This window comes from Schistocerca americana, chromosome 3 (assembly GCF_021461395.2).
Source record: "Schistocerca americana isolate TAMUIC-IGC-003095 chromosome 3, iqSchAmer2.1, whole genome shotgun sequence".
Taxonomy (NCBI): domain Eukaryota; kingdom Metazoa; phylum Arthropoda; class Insecta; order Orthoptera; family Acrididae; genus Schistocerca; species Schistocerca americana.
In genome coordinates, this window is record NC_060121.1 from 792,642,281 (window position 1) to 792,661,139 (window position 18,859).

Genomic DNA, 18,859 nt, shown 5'->3' on the forward strand with positions numbered 1-18,859 from the left:
TTGTCACTTCCTCCCTTTCCTGTTACAGTAGATAGTTGCTTGCAGGAAAAATGGTTGCCATTAAGAATCCACATCAGCTTGCATCTCCGAAATTTTACCTCCATGGTCTTTTCCCAAAATTTACGTAGGAGGAAGCAATATACTTATTTGCTCTTCTGGGAAAGTACACTCGTGGAACTTCAACATTAAATCACTCCTTGATGCACAATACATTCCTTGTGAGGTCTACAATTGGAGTTGGATGAGTACATTCATTACACTATTGCACTTACTAAACAAACCTGTGATTACACAAGCTGCTTAACTTTAGATCTTATCTGTTTCCTCTGTCAGTTCTTTCTAGTACGACCTCCACACTCAGAGCAATATGCAAGTATCAGTCAAATGAAGATTTTGAAACCTACCTCCTTCGGGTGGACTGTGCTTCCTGAGAATTCTTATAATGAATCTCAGTTTCACAGCTGCCTCTCCTGCGATTCATTTTATGTGATCATTCCACTTTTAATCTGTATGCATACTCCCAGGTATTTTATGGGCAGCACTGCCTCTGGTACTTGTTCAGAAATCATGCAATCAGACATTACTTGGTTTCGCTGCCTATTCACAGGCAGTAAGTTACTTTTTTTTATGTTGAGAGTCAACTGCCAATCACTGTGTTGAATGTCAATCCTCTGCAGAGCTTCTTGCCTTTCACTAAAATTTTATACCATTTCTGTTTCTCTGCACACAGCTATATCATCCATGAACAGCTTCAACGTGCTCCTGAAGGTCACTTAGTCATGTAGGATATGTTGCAGGGAGAGTTCCAACCTGTACAATTCGTAACAGCTGGTGCTGTTGGGAAGAATCCAAATGGAAGCAACCAACACCACCTTTCCGGAAATGTGCAGGTGAGGATTCTCCATGCAAAGTATTCTTCATTTCTATGCACTTCCTAGCCTCAACTTTCATTAGTCCCTGTCCTTCATCTGCCTGTAACCTTCTCCCTAACCCACTCCAACATTATATATACCTGCTATACCCCCAGTGCACCTGCATAGTCCTTTCCCCTTCTGTGCTTCCTTCCACTCCTAGGGACAGGATAGTGGGCTTCTAGGTGCAGCAACGGGAGCTGTGTAAAAGAGACCATCGTAATGAAGACCGAAGATTATGAGCAGAAGATCCGGGACCTATTAGATCCAACAATGCACCAAAAACTAAGTGCAGATCCAACGCAGCATATCACATGGAATATGAGCCAGTTAACCAACAGTTAATCAAGGCATCTTCTCTGCCAGTGGACATACAGAGGAACCTGCACAACACAGAAGCCCTACCATCTCAGCTAAGTGGATTATCTAAGATCCATAAGAATAACATTCCACTAAGAGTGATTGAGAGCGCTCCTGGCTCATCGACATGTCAACTGGCGCAAAAACTTTCCTCTGTGCTCCTGCTGCAATCTGGGAAGACCGACACATACATAGAGGACACACGACATTTCACTGAGAAGCTGAAGAAACTAAAATTTGCACCAAATGATATCCTGGTTGGCTTTGATGTTGTTTCTTTTTTTAGGAAACTACCACTCAGTGACTTTCTGGAGCACATTGGTTTCATTTCCCCCACAAGAAATCACAACGCTCTTTCATGCATGTCTCACTACGAGCTATTTTTACGAACAGCTGGAAGGTGTCACCATGGGTAGTTCACATAGTGCAGTGATGGACAACTGCTTCATGGAACGTTTCGAAGCACAGGCACTGAACTTGGCACTGTGTAAGCGTAAGGTGTGTACAGATATCTACATCTACATACTTACTCCGCAATCCACCATACGGTGCGTGGCGGAGGGTACCTCGTACCACAACTAGCATCTTCTCTCCCCGTTCCACTCCCAAACAGAACGAGGGAAAAATGACTGCATATATGCCTCTGTACGAGCCCTAATCTCTCTTATCTTATCTTTGTGGTCTTTCTGTGAAATGTAAGTTGGCGGCAGTAAAATTGTACTGCAGTCAGCCTCAAATGCTGGTTCTCTAAATTTCCTCAGTAGTGATTCACGAAAAGAACGCCTCCTTTCCTCTAGAGACTCCCAAACGAGTTCCTGAAGCATTTCCGTAACACTCACATGATGATCAAACCAACCAGTAACAAATCTAGCAGCCCGCCTCTGAATTGCTTCTATGTCCTCCCTCAATCCGACCTGATAGGGATCCCAAACGCTCGAGCAGTACTCAATAATAGGTCGTATTAGTGTTTTATAAGCGGTCTCCTTTACAGATGAACCACATCTTCCCAAAATTCTACCAACGAACGGAAGGCGACTATCCGCCTTCCCCACAACTGCCATTACATGCTTGTCCCACTTAATATCGCTCTGCAATGTTACGCCCAAATATTTAATCGACATGACTGTGTTAATCGCCACACTACTAATGGAGTATTCAAACATTACGGGATTCTTTTTCCTATTCATCTGCATTAATTTAGATTTATCTATATTTAGAGTTAGCTGCCATTCTTTACACCAATCACAAATTGTGTCCAAGTCATCTTGTATCCTCCTACAGTCACTCAACGACGACACCTTCCCGTACACAGCATCATCAGCAAACAGCCGCACATTGCTATCCACCCTATCCAAAAGATCGTTTATGTAGATAGAAAACAACAGCGGACCTACCACACTTCCCTGGGGCACTCTAGATGATACCCTCACCTCCGATGAACACTCACCATTGAGGATATATGTTGACGATACCTTTGTTGTGTGAAGCCATGGTGATGAACAGCTCGATGACTTAATAAGACATTTGAACAGCCTCCATGCCAACAAAAAATTTAGCATGGAAGAAGAAAAGGACAAAAACCCACTATTTCTAGATGTGTTGGTCAGAAGGGTTGGTGAAACCCTGGGACACAGCGTGTATCGAAAACCTACACACACGGACCGATACCTCTACAAACTATCAAATCACCACCCAAACCAGAAAAGAGGTATGATTAATACTTTCATAAAGCAAGGAAGATGAGTATGTGAGCTCCAGCACCTCAGACATGACATACAACACTTGGAAAGTGTTCTGAGGAGCAATGGGTATTCCACAAGTTACATAAAAGTATAACAGAGTCAAACACCCACTCAGTAAAGTGACAAATCAGAAAAAGAGATGTCGGGTGCAGCCTTTCTGCCATACATTCCCAGAGTGATGGACAGAATTGGCCATATATTGCTCAAACATGGCATAAAGACTATTTACATATAGACAAAGAAGATCAAAGAGTGTCTCAGACAGGCAAAGGAGAAAAGGGACCCCACTTGCAATGTCTGGAATATACTGCTTACCATGCACATTTGGAAAAGTTCATGTCGGAATGACTGGACGATCAATCACACCAGGATCATAGAAAATAAGTGACATTGCAGGTTGGAGCAGCCAGAGAAATCAGCTGTGGCAGAGCACGCATTGTGCTAGACTGACCACATAATAAAATTCGCCAACACGGAAGTTCTGGCTGTAGAGAAGAGCTATCACACCCGCTTGTTCAGAGATGATATAGAAATACACAAACATGAGAACAGCTTCAAAAAGAAAGAAGAAAACCCTCAGACATGGCACACATGTACATATAGTCTGCGGCTGCAAGCTCATCTCCAGTCCACCATCAGCAATGGGGGGTTGAAACTTGGACACTGTCAACCACTCATGCTGGCGAAATGTCAGAAAAATCATCAAACAAACGTCGGCCGAAGAACCCAAGACAGAAGCCAACAAGCAGTTTGGTTTGAAAGAGAGTCAAACACTCCTTGAATTAAGGAATTCATTACAGATTCTCTCACATAGCCTAATTAATCTTGTGTAAAAGGAAATTAACTTTCAAAATAAAATTTCTCCAACCACCATTCATAATATTTTCCCGTGTTCTGTTAACAATGTAAACAGTAGTGACATCGCACTCATTAAAAGCAGTTTTTTGTTACGAATTATTGCATGGTCTTTGTCCCAAAGCCTTCGATACGTTTTGCTGTCAGCAGACGCTCATGTGTGTGCACTGTGTTTTATTGTAAATGGCACATTTTCTTCGCAACTGAAGTTTTATTTTAGTGTTATCCACTCATTTACGATTTATCGCTGCAGTACTATTTTACAGTAGTGGTTAAACTGAAATTCCTTCTTAGACTATTACTGCTGACAAGTCAAAATTACAAAAATTTTATGGGAAACTAATATAATGAAAAATTTCTGTGTTTTTCAGGGTGAGTATACACACTGATCACCACTAACATCTTCTCCGGTCCCTACCCTGCTATCCTTCCTCCTCCCTGTCCCTCAACTTTTCTGTACCACCGTTACCCAATTCAGCAAATAACACTTCTCACCTCAAACACACTCTTAATGCCTGGAAACAACACTGGGCAAGTATGTGAGAAACACCTGAGTGAACATGTGCAAGTTTTTACATCTGATGAACGATTATGTCTGACAGATAAAGAATATTTAGCAGCCATTTTGAGTGTGCCTGTCGCTATGTGGTGAGCAACAGTTTATCCTTTTCATATTGTTGTTACTGCATTACAGATTTTCAATTGTTTGAATATGTTGAAAGTGATATGGATAAAGAAATGCTTATGCAACACTGTTCATGCGAAAGTATGGTTTATGCCTTCACCACCTCCAATTCTTCACACATTTCTTTCAGAATCATTCTGTACAACAATCAGTTCTCACTATACAAAATACGAAAACTGTAAGAGCTTATGTGATCCTTTTGCCCTGATGTGAATGATCTCATATCTGTAAGTCACTGGAACAACTTACTGAATATGGAATACAGCATACATGACAAGAGTGTGATAGCAGAAGATCAGGATGCTATTTCCCATGTAGAGTGATAAGACTACAATGCACTGTTTACATCATTCACACATTACAGAATTGCTAATCTTATTCCGACACTAGCGAAAGCTCAAAGTGATACATACAAAATGGCTAATAGGAGGCAGCTGTAAGTGCTACACCTGGCAACAGAATGACAGTTTGAGGGTGAAATAGAGAGACAAACATAGCCAATAACAGTAAACAATTAATATCAACAGGATGTCAGCCTACACCATTCAGTACTGACCACTGCTGACTCATATAAAACAGCTCATGTCTGAAAAAGTTTTAGTTTCCAAGGACATGTTTGTAGGACTTTTGCTTGACCAGTACTATCTCCATAAGAATTTGGGACACATTTTTTAAGTGCATTATTTATTATGTGTTGATATTTTGTAAATCAGAGTTAACATGAAATTGAATCTGATTATTAGGCATAAACAGTATTTAAAAGTAACTCTTAAATGGAACAATTATAATGTTAAGAGAGATATTTGTGAGTAGTTACCTTATAAACCACAAACAACATTCTTGTTGCTTGTATTTCATGATAAAGTATTCATTGGCTTTAGCTGCTTGTCCCAGGAGATTACTTTGTAGAACAGCAGGGAGTAAATGTATTCAAAGTACTGTTGATTTGTTTCTTGAGGTCAGTGCAAGTAGAGAGACTTACATGGTGTAATTTATTATTAACTAACCTGCTACAGTAAAGAGATACGAGACAGAAGAAGCATTGTCTTGTATAAGGAATTTGTACATGCCAGCGTGCAGCAGCACTTGCATTAATGAGTTGGAACTATAGGAACATATTTCTCTCAAAGGCTCAAACTCTCATACTCCTCGGTGAAAATCACATACTGATTTGACCAGCAAAGACACTGACAAAACTAATGCCAGAGCAGTACAACAGGTCAGATGGAAATTGCTGATGCAATTCCTGTGCATCACGTGCCATCCCTCCCTGTAGGTGGTATGTGATGGCCTCACCCGACCACCTTGAGAAATGAACAAGGACTACCAACTTATTCTGTTCAACATTTGTTAAATAAGCAAGTCCAAATCAGATCAGTATGTGTTGCTATCCTGAAGAATGGAACACTGACAGTTCACAGCAGAGAACTGCCAAACTTGGGACACAGGAGAACAGCAGTAATTAATTTACAGTGAGACTATGAACACAAGAAGAGTTGTGGTAATGGCAAGCGAGAAGCTTCATAGCTGTCTGTCAGTTGTTCATTGTTTTCTGGCTACTTAATGTCAGTACCCAGTACAGAATAGCTGCCATTTGCACATCTTTTCTATGTATGTACCCTAGGCAGGCTGTCATGAGGGAATTAAAGATAAATTTTGGCTAGAACTGCAGGATGGCACTAAAACACATCACTGTAACAGGGTGTAATGTACTCTTCTGTACACTCTCAAGGGTCTGCTGGTAGTGTCAATGATGGGTATAATCACCATGTCGATCATGGATTAGGAGGACAATTAAATGCAAACATCTCAGTTTTTTTAAGAAACACATCTCTCACCTTACCACATACACAAGTAGATGCTATAACAGCCATACTAATAACATTTTACTATGGAGAGCAGATTTTGCAATAGCCATTATTGCAAAAGCCATACAATCACAATGCAGCAACATGAACTGCTAGATGCCCGCTTGAAAATCAGTGGCTACAAGGGAAAAGAGGGCACGGCACTATGAGACATTCAAAAATTAAATGGTGGCAACTTTGACAGAATGAAACATTTAATTATAGAGTTAAATTTCATCAATAAATTCTCTTATGGCTGATCAGTGCTTGTACCTCAGTTGCTGCTACAGTGAAGTCTACAATCGGTATTACAATACCTTGCCACATCAAAGTAAACAAACTAATATGGGAAAACCAAGAGCAATGTTCATGTGAAGAAGGTGACATATAAGCAGTTAAAATGCTAGAAACTGCTTAAAGCAATAAAAATTATAAAATTATAAAAAGTGAAGATGTAAGTTGCATAAGGCAAAGCACAACACTTGCAGCTATTTTTGATCAGTTATAAACAATGAAGTAAGGTTCAGTGGCTAAGTGCCTAAATACAAATTGAGTGGGGTTCCCATATACATGTTAGGAAGATGATTCAGATTTAACACTCCACTGATAACAGGGTTCAATCTTCAGTCGGTCCTTGGATTCCCTGCCTTACTTGCTCATATGGTATATACTCTAGGACTGTGGTGTTTCAGAGAAACTTCCTGAATGAGTAAAGATGTAACACAAAGGCAGCAACAGCCAAGTGATATGCCCAGCAGGATTATTACAAAGTTTCCTTATGGAAGTGGATGTGTGTAGTGGGGATCTGATTTGTCACCTCAACTCTTTAGTCTTATCATGGACACCTTCACAAGGAATCTGCAGAGAAAAGTCCCATGGACACCGTTGTACGCCGATGACATCATGTTTGCTACTAAACCAAATACTTGAAAATCATGCATATTAAACCAACTGGCTTCAAACTAGAGAAAGAAGTAAGTTTTCAATAGTTGGTATCCCATATGAAAAGTACGAAAAAAGATTGTGGGTTTAATACTCCACTGATATTAAGGTCATAAGAGATGGAGCAAAGGCTTCGATTCATAAAATACAGGGGAGAAAACTGGCTGTGCTCTTTCAAAGGAACCATACTGGCATTCAAGTGATTTAATGAAATCATGGCTATGCCGTCTCACTTCGCCATATGCAAAGTGATGGTGGCACAAATGACGATGGACAAGCCAAAGTTAGTGCAGCACATGTGCATTAGTTCAGTGACAGAATGTCTCATTCTGAGCAAATTCACTCCAGTTATGTTTGAAATATATAAGACAGTTTTCCACTGTGTATGGAACAGAGTGACAGCCAACATTAAAAACTCTTGAGCACTCTCCCTCTGTCATGGAAATGCAGACTTAGATACCAGCAGTGACTTTAACGAACTGCAAAGAAACAGTGCCATGAGACATAAGGGCATAAAATGTAGCCAACATATCAAAATCATTTTTAAAGTTGGAAACAGAACTTATCCCACTACAATATGAAGTAAATATAATGAAAATAGTTGTGGCATGCTGTTGTGTGCCATAGTCAAAGCTGCCCCTTGTAGTGTAATACATCACTTTGGGAAATGATGTGCTTTGTGGCATCTACCGAACTGATGAATGATGATCGCCACAACAAAAATTTTATTTAAATAATGAGTTAGTATAGTATACTGTTTGAAAGTTTGTTTTCTTTATGTGCATGTATTCTGGAATGGGTGGACACAGCATATATGCAAGCTGGGACAATAGCGCTACTAAATTGTGTGGTACCTGCTGTTTGGGAGGTTTATCACATGTTGTCGGGTCCTGCCTTGGAGATATGGTGTGCCCTATGGAAGAAGAACTGCCATGACAATCACAATGACACCATGAGAACAGCTGAAGCTGTTTTGGATGTTGTTTTTCTGCTAGGTTTCATCTGAGAGATAATGAACATCAATTACTATCGCATGAAATTGTAACTGATACAGTTTGTTCGTCAGTAAAGATTGTATGATGTGTTCCACTATTGTAACTAATTGGTAAACATACTGATATAAATGAAGAAGGCCTGTACATCATTTCTTGGAAGACTGGGATTTATGACAGACCTCTTCAGCTTCCAGCACAGAAGAAGCTGCAGGAGGAGACAGAATCTACGAAGACATACACGGTTATTCTGACTTGGGATTTTAAACATAGGAGGTCAGAATTATTAATTAATGGTAATCAGAAATTCATTTATGAGTATAAAACATCACATAACATACAGACTGGGAAGAACACCTCACCCGCAAGCTGCGCTAAATTCATTTTTGTGTTTCACTTTCCTGTTTCGTAGTCAGTTTATCATCCAAATTACAGCCACAACATAAATTTGCATTCCAGTAAAAGTGCAATCTAACAAGATTAAACAAAAGGGATTTGCTCGTGTGACACATTAGCGCAAGGACAAAACACTGGACTGTTAACGGAACAATCAAGAGTTCAAATACATGGCCAAACTTATTTTAGCTTATTTGTTATTTTACTCTAAGAAAATTATGTTCTTTCTCTTTCATCAATTTAACAGTTACTTAAGCTAAGTGTTTCGTTATTTTATTTGTACAGGAATGAACATAAGAAACTGAGAATTTATAAAAACAAGTATTTCTTGGTTTTAGTTGCTGATTGATATACTAAAATGAAATGAAGATTTGTCTTGGCTGAAAGCTACAGAACTGGAATATGTGAGAAAGAAACATGACAATACAGAAAATTACCTAGGCATGCAGATAACTATAATTAATGGAATTTAATATGAGCCACTTCTGTTACTAAATTATATGAGCTGTGGAACAGCCAAAACTTTCAGAGCAAATACAATGGCAGACTAATTCTGGCAAAGGAAGAGAAGCAGCATTTTGTTTACTTCAAAAACATAATTAATCTAATACAACTGCTAGGTGATTCCACAGTTCTCCCTGCCTTTATAATGAGAGAATACTTATTGGCATATGGCTCAATGTCCATGGTACTGGGGGGGGGGGGGGCTGTCACTGGTAGTTGCACTATGCCTTTGTAGGTGGAAATACACATAATAGCATAATAGTATATTGAGCAAGCAGTAAAGGAAACAAAAGAAAAATTCGGAGTAGGTATTAAAATTCATGGAGAAGAAATAAAAACTTTGAGGTTCGCCGATGACATTGTAATTCTGTCAGAGACAGCAAAGGACTTGGAAGAGCAGTTGAATGGAATGGACAGTGTCTTGAAAGGAGGATATAAGATGAACATCAACAAAAGCAAAACAAGGATAATGGAATGTAGTCTAATTAAGTCGGGTGATGCTGAGGGAATTAGATTAGGAAATGAGGCACTTAAAGTAGTAAAGGAGTTTTGCTATTTGGGGAGCAAAATAACTGATGATGGTCGAAGTAGAGAGGATATAAAATGTAGGCTGGCAATGGCAAGGAAAGCGTTTCTGAAGAAGAGAAATTTGTTAACATCCAGTATTGATTTAAGTGTCAGGAAGTCATTTCTGAAAGTGTTCGTATGGAGTGTAGCCATGTATGGAAGTGAAACATGGACGATAAATAGTTTGGACAAGAAGAGAATAGAAGCTTTCGAAATGTGGTGCTACAGAAGAATGCTGAAGATTAGATGGGTAGATCACATAACTAATGAGGAAGTATTGAATAGGATTGGGGAGAAGAGAAGTTTGTGGCACAACTTGACCAGAAGAAGGGATCAGTTGGTAGGACATGTTGTGAGGCATCAAGGGATCACCAAATTAGTATTGGAGGGCAGCGTGGAGGGTAAAAATCGTAGAGGGAGACCAAGAGATGAATACACTAAGCAGATTCAGAAGGATGTAGGCTGCAGTAGGTACTGGGACATGAAAAAGCTTGCACAGGATAGAGTAGCATGGAAAGCTGCATCAAACCAGTCTCAGGACTGAAGACCACAACAACAACAACAGCCGTAAGTTAGTGCAGATCTCAACAACTAGACAAAATAAATTACCTAAAACCACAGTGTTATAATATTAGATTCTAATAAAAAAATCATAAGACTGTAATTTCATGGAGTACAAAAGTGATCATAAATAAATATTTACTTAAGGTTTGTCTCAGGCGTTTCCTTAAATCAGCAATTGTTTCATTTTTCAGTCTTTTTGTGCGCCTGAGGAACTCATTTTCTCGAAGAAGGGACAATTTCTCCATGATGATCTGTTTATTCACTCTATTTTGCTTTTTTCTCATCATAGTGACCCTTTTTTGAAGCATTCGTACTTTCTCCTTCTCTGTTTCAAGCTGGAAAGGTATATAATAAATAAAGACATATGGCACAAATATTCACAATGAAGACAAATATTTCTAGTAAACTTTCATATGGAACAACACACACACACACACACACACACACACACACACACACACACAAGTCTTTTAGCAGTGTCTTCATCCATGTATGGCACATACACTGACAGAAAAAAATCACAACACCAAGAAATAATTATGGTACAGTAATGAAATTTCTGGAATACGTTTGTTTAGGTAACATATTTAAGTAATTAACACTGCAAGATCACAGGTCAATATAAGCGGCAGATAATCCATTGAAAATGAGAAATGCTGATACAATAATAACCAGTGTAACAGCCCAAATGTCGAAATGCAAGCATGCAAATGTGCATGCATTGTGTTGTACAGGTGCTGGATGTCAGTTTGCAAGATGGAGTTCCATGCCTGTTATGCTTGGTTGGTCAATACAGGAACAGTTCATGTTGATTGTGGATGACACTTGGGTTGTCGTCTAATGATGTCCCATATGTGCTCGACTGGAGACAGATCTTGTAATTGAGTACACCAAGGCAAAATGTCAACACTTTATAGACTGTAGAGCATGTTGGGCACAACAGCAGGTTGTGAATAAGCATTATCCTGCTGGAAAACAAAATACACCCTAGAATGCTGTTCCTGAATGGCAGCACAACAGGTCAAACCACCGGACTGATGTACAAATTTGCACTCAGGGTGCATGGGATAATTAATTAATAGATTGCTCCTGCTGTCATACAAAATAGTACCCCATGCCATGACTCCAAGTGTAGGTTCAGTTGGTCTAGCATGCAGACAGGTTGGTTGCAGACCCTTAACTGGCCTCCTATTAACACACAGCCACCACTGGCACCAATACAGAACCAGTTTTCATAAGAAAACACGACAAACTTCCATCCTGCCCTTGAATGCCCTCTCACGTGACACCACTGAAGTTGTAATTGACAGTAGTTTGGGGTCAGTGGAATACACGCATCAGGACATCTGGCTTGGAGCTGTCTTTGAAATAACCAATTTGTAACAGTTTGTTGTGTCACTGTAGTGCCAACTGTTGCTCTAGCTGCTGTTTAGATGTGCCACAACCATATGCTGAACATGATGGGTCTTCCCTCTCGGTAATGCCACGTGGCTGCCTGGAGCCCTGTCCCCTTTCAACCGTGCAATCTCATGGTCATCGCTGCCAGCAGTCATGTACAGTGGCTACATTCCTGCCAAGACTTTCTGCAGTTTCGCAGAAGGAACATACATCTTCTCTAGCCCTATTACATGACCACACTGAAACTCAGTGAGGTGCTGATAAGGGCGTCGTATGTATCCTTAAAGGTATTCGTGACTAACATCAATTCACTAAGTCCAACATCAATTCACTAAGTCCAATCTCAAAGTTAACAAACACTCATGACTGTTGCAATGTGTATTTAAAACAAACCTGATTTGCAACCCCCTAGAGGCTTAAGAGGACCACACCCTGGTTCATGTCGAAAAAAATCAATTTTCGGTTTTCATCATATTTCGATAGATCAAGGTTTTATTTAAGTACTTTGAAAAGGATTTTGGTGAAAAAAAAAAAAAAAACTTTTTTGAGCATTTAAAGAGCATTTTCCTACCACATGTGTTTATGTGCCACAATCACTTTTCTGTCACCCACATTTCTGCATATATCTTAGATCATTATATCCCCTACATTGCAGGTTAGGGATTTCTTTATTTACTCCTGGGTGTGTTTGCTTTCCTTGGAATGCAACGGTCGGTATTCTTTTGTTTCTGCTGTTTGTAAACAACACACTTTCAAACAAGCGGTTAGTTTTGTTCAAATGTGATTGTGAGTAGTTGTTATACTTACGTTTGCAGTGCTTGTTTACTTGTGTTTATTGAAGAATATGAAACGTTAAGGCATTTTCAAGAAACGACAATTTAGAGGATACAAGTTTAGAAAGCTTTCTGTACAAGAGGTTATGTCACCTGGCAATGATGTTTCTAATTGTAATTCTTCAACAAGTGCATCATCGAAGAAGCTCTCACCATTTCAAGGGTGTTACAACGAATTTACTGTAAGTGACAAGGGGTGCAGTAACGTTATTATAAATTTGAGAATATTATCAGACGTAATTTTTAAATTTGTACAATGTAGACAGTGTGGTGAGTCACAGAGTCTAAAAATTTCTGAGAGAGCCAGTGGGAAAAAAGACCTAGCAATTGCTTTGGATTTAATTTGTAATTTTATGAGTTCTTCAAAACCAGATTCAAGTGCCTTATGAAATCAATACTAGATTAGTTTATGACTTATAATACATTGGCTAGGGCATGGCTGCAGGGAGAACATTTTGTTCAGTGATGAACTTACATCAACCACCAAATACATTTGCCCTGACTGTAATATTAGAGAAAGCTGTACGTGAGGTCAGTGAGAAAAGCATGAAACTGGCTGCTAGGGAAACAGTGGAAGAAAATGATGGATGTTCGGATATTGCAGTTGCACTTGATGGAAGTTGGCAGAAAAGAGGACATACTTCTCTGAATGGAGTAATGACTCCACGAGTGTAGACACCGGTAAAGTGTTAGATGTGGAGATAATGTCTAAATATTGCAAATGTTGTAAAGTCAATGAACATAATGAACACAACTGTGTGGCTAATTTCAGAGGAACAAGTGGTGGTATGGAAGTTCTTGGAGTACTACAAATATTTCATCGCTCCGTAGAAACAACTCCATAGAAACAAGTGGTGTATGGTACACCAAATATTTGGGCGTTGGTAACAGTAAGGCATACAACAATGTGGTGAACTCTTAGCCATTTGGAGGTGCCATTATTAGCAAAATAGAATGTGTATGCCATGTTCAAAAACGTTTGGGAACAAGGCTGAGAAAACTAACTGTTGATATGAGAGGAAAAAAATTAGAAGATGGAAAATTGTTGACTGGACAAGGTTGGTTAACTAAAACTGAAATAGAAAACTTGCAGGTATACCATGGGCAGGCAATTAGGAGAAATAAAGAAAATCTGGAGGCAATGAAGAGAGATGTTTGGGCCATATTCCTCCATAAGTCCTCCACTGATGATAAGCCATGTCATGGATTGTGTCCATCAGGAGAAAATTCATGGTGCAAATACAATAGGGCTCAGGTAACTGGAGAATCTTATTCTCACCAGCATTCTCTTCCTGCTGTTGTTATTAGAGCAATTAAACCTATTTTTAGAGACCTGGCTCATCCTGACCTTCTAAGGAAATATCTGCATGGGCAGACACAGAACCCAAATGAATGTTTCAACAGCATAATTTGGAACCACCTTCCTAAAACTGTATTTGTAGGCACGCATACAATGAAACTAGCAGTTCATGATGCTGTTATTACAGTCAACTGTGGAAATATTGGAAAGTGTTGGGTACTGAAAAAAAAAACTGGGAATTAATCCTGGTGAAAATATGATCACTAGGCTGCAACACTGCGATAAAATGTGGATAGCCAATGCAGACAGGTCTGCATCTAATATGGCCAAGAAAGCAAGACAAACACCCAGGAAGGTGAAAAAGAAGCTGGAAGACCTGCTAGAGGCCAAAGAAGGGCCATCATATGCAGCAGGACAGTTTTAATTAACTAAAAGTAACAAATTTCAGAAGTTTTTCTTTAAAGTCAATTTCCTGTAAACTAAAATTTTCAGTACATATGCCTCATTATATCAGAAACTATCAATGATAAATGAATGAAATTTTCATAGACTGTGCATAACATAAAAAGCCACATTTGGTACTACATTCATTAATATTTCCTCATTAGAAAGTTCACAAAAAATATTTTCTGCAGAAAAAAATTAAAATTTTTTGTTGATAAATTTAGAAAAGTATTTCTTAAAAACTATAAAATGGATAAAGTAGATTTTAGTACTGTTGACTCTATTAGCATCATTTAACATACAGTAAAAATATTAAGGTCCAGCATCAAATAGTTTTTTCAGAAATAGGTCAAACACTTGCTTAAATTAACATGGGTTAGATAGGCAGGGTGTGGTCCCCTTAACTGGCGTCACTCTGATGCAATTGGTGTGAAATCTGAAGAGAGAGAATCTTTCAGATGTAGAAACACACCTACCAACTTTTGTTTATGTTGCTCAACTCCTTCCTGGTGCTGCAAATTTGTCAGTGCACATCGTTCACATCTCATCCCCCCCCCCCCCCCCCCCTGTCCATCTCCTTCATCCCCTCTCTCAACCTCTGCCCCACTCACTATCCATCTCCTCCCCCCCCCCCTCTGTCCACCTTCTCCTCCCCCCCCCCCCCCTGTCCATTCCCTCCACCCCCAATCCATGTCTTCCTTTCCCCATTCTGTCTGGAAATTTCCTCAGCCACCCTCACTCTCTGTCCATCTACGCCTCCTATCTCTGCTCAGTCATGGATATTTGCATATGTCTCCCTTGAAAAGCATTCCAATACAATCCACATAACACATTCCTCTTTGTGGCAAGCCTATAGATGTCATGCTTACCAACCATTTTCATGTCCACTCCCACCCTCATTGGAGCTAGGTGGTTGCTGCCCCCACAGTGCTTCTTCCCAAACAATTACATGTATGTGCTGTTTGAGGCTTTCCCGGCACTCCAACTACTTTATAGGTTCCCAGGAATTACGCCGGATAATATTGTAGAAACTGCACAATATTTCAGCGAGACAACTGCCTGCCATCTTCAGGTGGTACTGTCGCATCGCTGAGAAGCTAGCCAATTTATATGTTGGCTTTCTAGAACAGCGCAGGCACCAGCGGGTGCATAACGTCATAGAAGACCAATCATGGACGGCGTCGAATACCAGAGCACTCTGCTGGAGAAACAGGTCGCGGAAGCGCGCCGCGGCGCAGGAAAATGCAGCCAGTTGCGACGGATCCCGTTCGGGCGCACGAGGTGTTGGCGCGCGATTTAAGCATTTGCGCTAAGGTTTCCCATCTGCATTGACTCGGTGCAGTTTCTAATCTGCGGCTGACGATTTCTTAGTGCCATCAAGGTTGGCTCCCAGGCTTTGCTCAGGTGAAACCCCGAGTCTCTGTTTATTAGGTCACTGCTTGTATGTATTTCGACCGCCACTTTGATGATGGAGTCCCAGTATGTGGAAGCATATGAGAGGATCTTGGTTTCTTCATAGTTCATGCCATGTCCCATGTCAAGGCAGTGTTCAGCAACCTCAGATTTCTCTGGCTGACCCAACCTCGTGTGACGTTTATGTTCGTCGCATCTCTCTTTAACCGTACGACACATCTGGCCAATGTAAGACTTCCCACAGTGGCACGGGATTTTATATATTCCTGGTCTCCTCAAGCCGAGGTTGTCTTTAACAGAGCCCAGCACTGATTGCACTCGTGCTGGGGGCCGGAAAACACATTTAATCCAGTATTTCTTGAAAATTCTGCCCATCTTAAAAGACATGCCACCGACATACAGTAGAAAAACCAACCCCCGTGGTGTTCCCTGCTTCTTCAGGCTGTTCTTGAGGTTTGGAGGGTGCTGGTTGAAATGCATTCTGGATCTGCTTCTCGGAGTACCTGTTCTGGGCAAACACAGAGCGGAGATGGCTACGCTCTGCCAATAAGCTGTCCTGATCTAAGATGGCTCTAGCCATATGCACTAGCGTCCGTAATACGCCACTGTGCTGTGAGGGGTGATGACAGCTCGTAGCTTGTAAATACAAGTCTGTGTGCGTAGGCTTCCGGAACACACTGTGACCCAAGGAGCCGTCTCCTTTTCTACAAACCAAAACATCCAGAAACGGGAGCTCACCATCTTTCTCTACCTCCATGGAGAAACAGAAGCTTGGATGGATGGAGTTCAGATGCTCCAAACCTCAAGAACAGCCTGAAGAAGCAGAAACACCACGGGCGTTGGTTTTTCTACCGTATGTCAGTGGCGTGTCTTTAAAGATGGGCAGAATTTTCAAGAAATACTGGATTAAATGTGTTTTCCGGCCCCCAGCACAAGTGCAATCAATGCTGGGCTCTGTTAAAGACAACATCGGCCTGCGGAGACCAGGAATATATAATTTTCCGTGCCACTGTGGGAAGTCTTACATCAGCCAGACGCGTCATGCGGTTAAAGACAGATGCGACGAACATAAACGTCACACGAGGTTGGGTCAGCCAGAGAAATCTGCGGTTGCTGAACACTGCCTTGACACAAGACACGGCATCATCTATGAATAAGAAACCAAGATCCTCTCATATGCTTCCACACACTGGGACTCCATCACCAAAGAGGCGGTCGAAATACGTACAAGCAATGACCTAATAAACAGAGACACAGGGTTTCACCTGAGCAAAGCCTGGGAGCCAACCTTGATGGCACTAAGGAATCGTCAGCCGCAGATTAGCAACTGCACCGAGTCAATGCAGATGGGAAACCTTAGCACAAATGCTTAAATCACGCGCCAACACCTCGTGTGCGCGAATGGGGTCCGTCGCTCCCGGCTGCATTTTCCCGCGCCGCGGCGCACTTCCTCTGACCGCGACCCGTTTCTCCACCAGAGGGCTCTGGTATTCGACGCTGTCCATGATTGGTCTTCGATGACGTTATGCCCCCGCTGGTGCCTGCGATGTTCTAGAAAGCCAACATATAAATTGGGAGCTTCTCAGCGATGCAACAGTAGCACCCGAAGATGGCGGGCAGTTGTCTCGCTGAAATACTGTGCGGTTTCTACAATATTATTCGGCGTAATTCCCGGGAACCTATTGAGCAATTACATGTATGTTGACAAATGTCAACCTATTTTTGTTGTGTGCCAAAACCACACAATACCAGTTATACAGACACATTTCGTAATGCACAAGCATTTGTGACGCTGAAGTTGCATATCCCGCATGAGCCAATAAGATTCATAAAAATATTAATCATCTTTTCTCCCAATAGATGAAAGTGCAACAAAATATGAACATTACCTTGCCCAATGACATGTTCTGATATACGACTTTTGCATTTGGGTGGTCCACAAAAAGTCAAATACAAATCAGAACAAACTTAAGACCTTATCTCTAAGTTCTTAATATTGTATCCAATATCTATTGGGCACCTAGATGATGCAAAACACACACATCACAACTTTACAAGAAAGAAATGTACATATGAATATATGGCCTCAACTTATATACAGAGATTGAAAAATAAGGAAATCATTTAATTGTAAGACTTACTGCAGTTTTTCTACCTTATTCATGAACCAATCTTCAGAAAGCTTTCAACTGAAGGGGTTATGACAGATAGTGCTAAAGCCCAAGAGCATATTTTGTGTTACTGCATGCCTAAATTCAAAGGTAAGATGATAAATACAACAAGATAAAGTTATTTACATAGTTGACAGCATTTCCTATCAGCGCTTACAGATATGCCTGTTGGTACCATGCGGGGCATATGGAAACAGAATAGATAACATGAACAGACTAATCCTTACTAAATTGTGAGTTAGCACTTTCTTCCACCAACCCCTTTGATTGAAAAGCTAAAAAACTTTTTGGTGGTTAATGACGACATTTTACAATAATGTTGTACAGATATCCCCCCCTCCCCCCTTCCAAGGCAAATTATTCACTGAAATAGTGTGTATGCTCTCCACTTACAAGTGCACTGCAATCTTAAGAAAGAGATATATGTCAAATAATACATCTAAATTATTACATTAATAGAATAATTAATTAAATTTGTAAGAGGGACGTCCCGAAAGTAAGTTTCATCACAGTTTTTCACACAGAAACTGTATTGCCAAAAACAAACACACCATGGCACCATGAACTATGCACCTTCCACTGTTTTCTGACATAGTAGCACTAACACTGAGACATTTGCCATAGTGTGCAATCCATTTGAGGAAACGATTCTGGTAAAACTCAGTGCCTGCTCCACCTCAGCATTGGTTTGCAATGTTATTTTCATTCATGAATGTGGAGAGAACACCCACTTCGATCTTCGTCCTCCACATTTTGCCTTCTTCTCTGAACATGCAGCACCAGTGACTTACCATCTGATGAGACATGACCTCTTCACCATACCAGTCTGTAGGCATTCATGAGTGACAAGAGACACTGGACCCACATGCCCATTTATACTAGACAACAGAACGCAGTTCCACTGGTGAACATGTCGTTAGTACATGTCTGTCTGC

At 40.5% G+C, this 18,859-nt stretch overlaps 1 protein-coding gene across 2 annotated transcripts in view; it reads right to left on the bottom strand.

Annotated features, from left to right (window-relative positions):
* The window catches only part of LOC124605312 (nucleoprotein TPR-like), a 404,625-nt gene that overhangs the window by 57,433 nt on the left and 328,333 nt on the right, over positions 1–18,859 (bottom strand). For both annotated transcript variants that reach the window (XM_047136896.1, XM_047136895.1), the window contains exon 22: positions 10,505–10,700. In XM_047136896.1, coding sequence (XP_046992852.1) covers positions 10,505–10,700 — 196 coding nt within the window. The remainder of the gene's footprint in view (positions 1–10,504; positions 10,701–18,859) is intronic.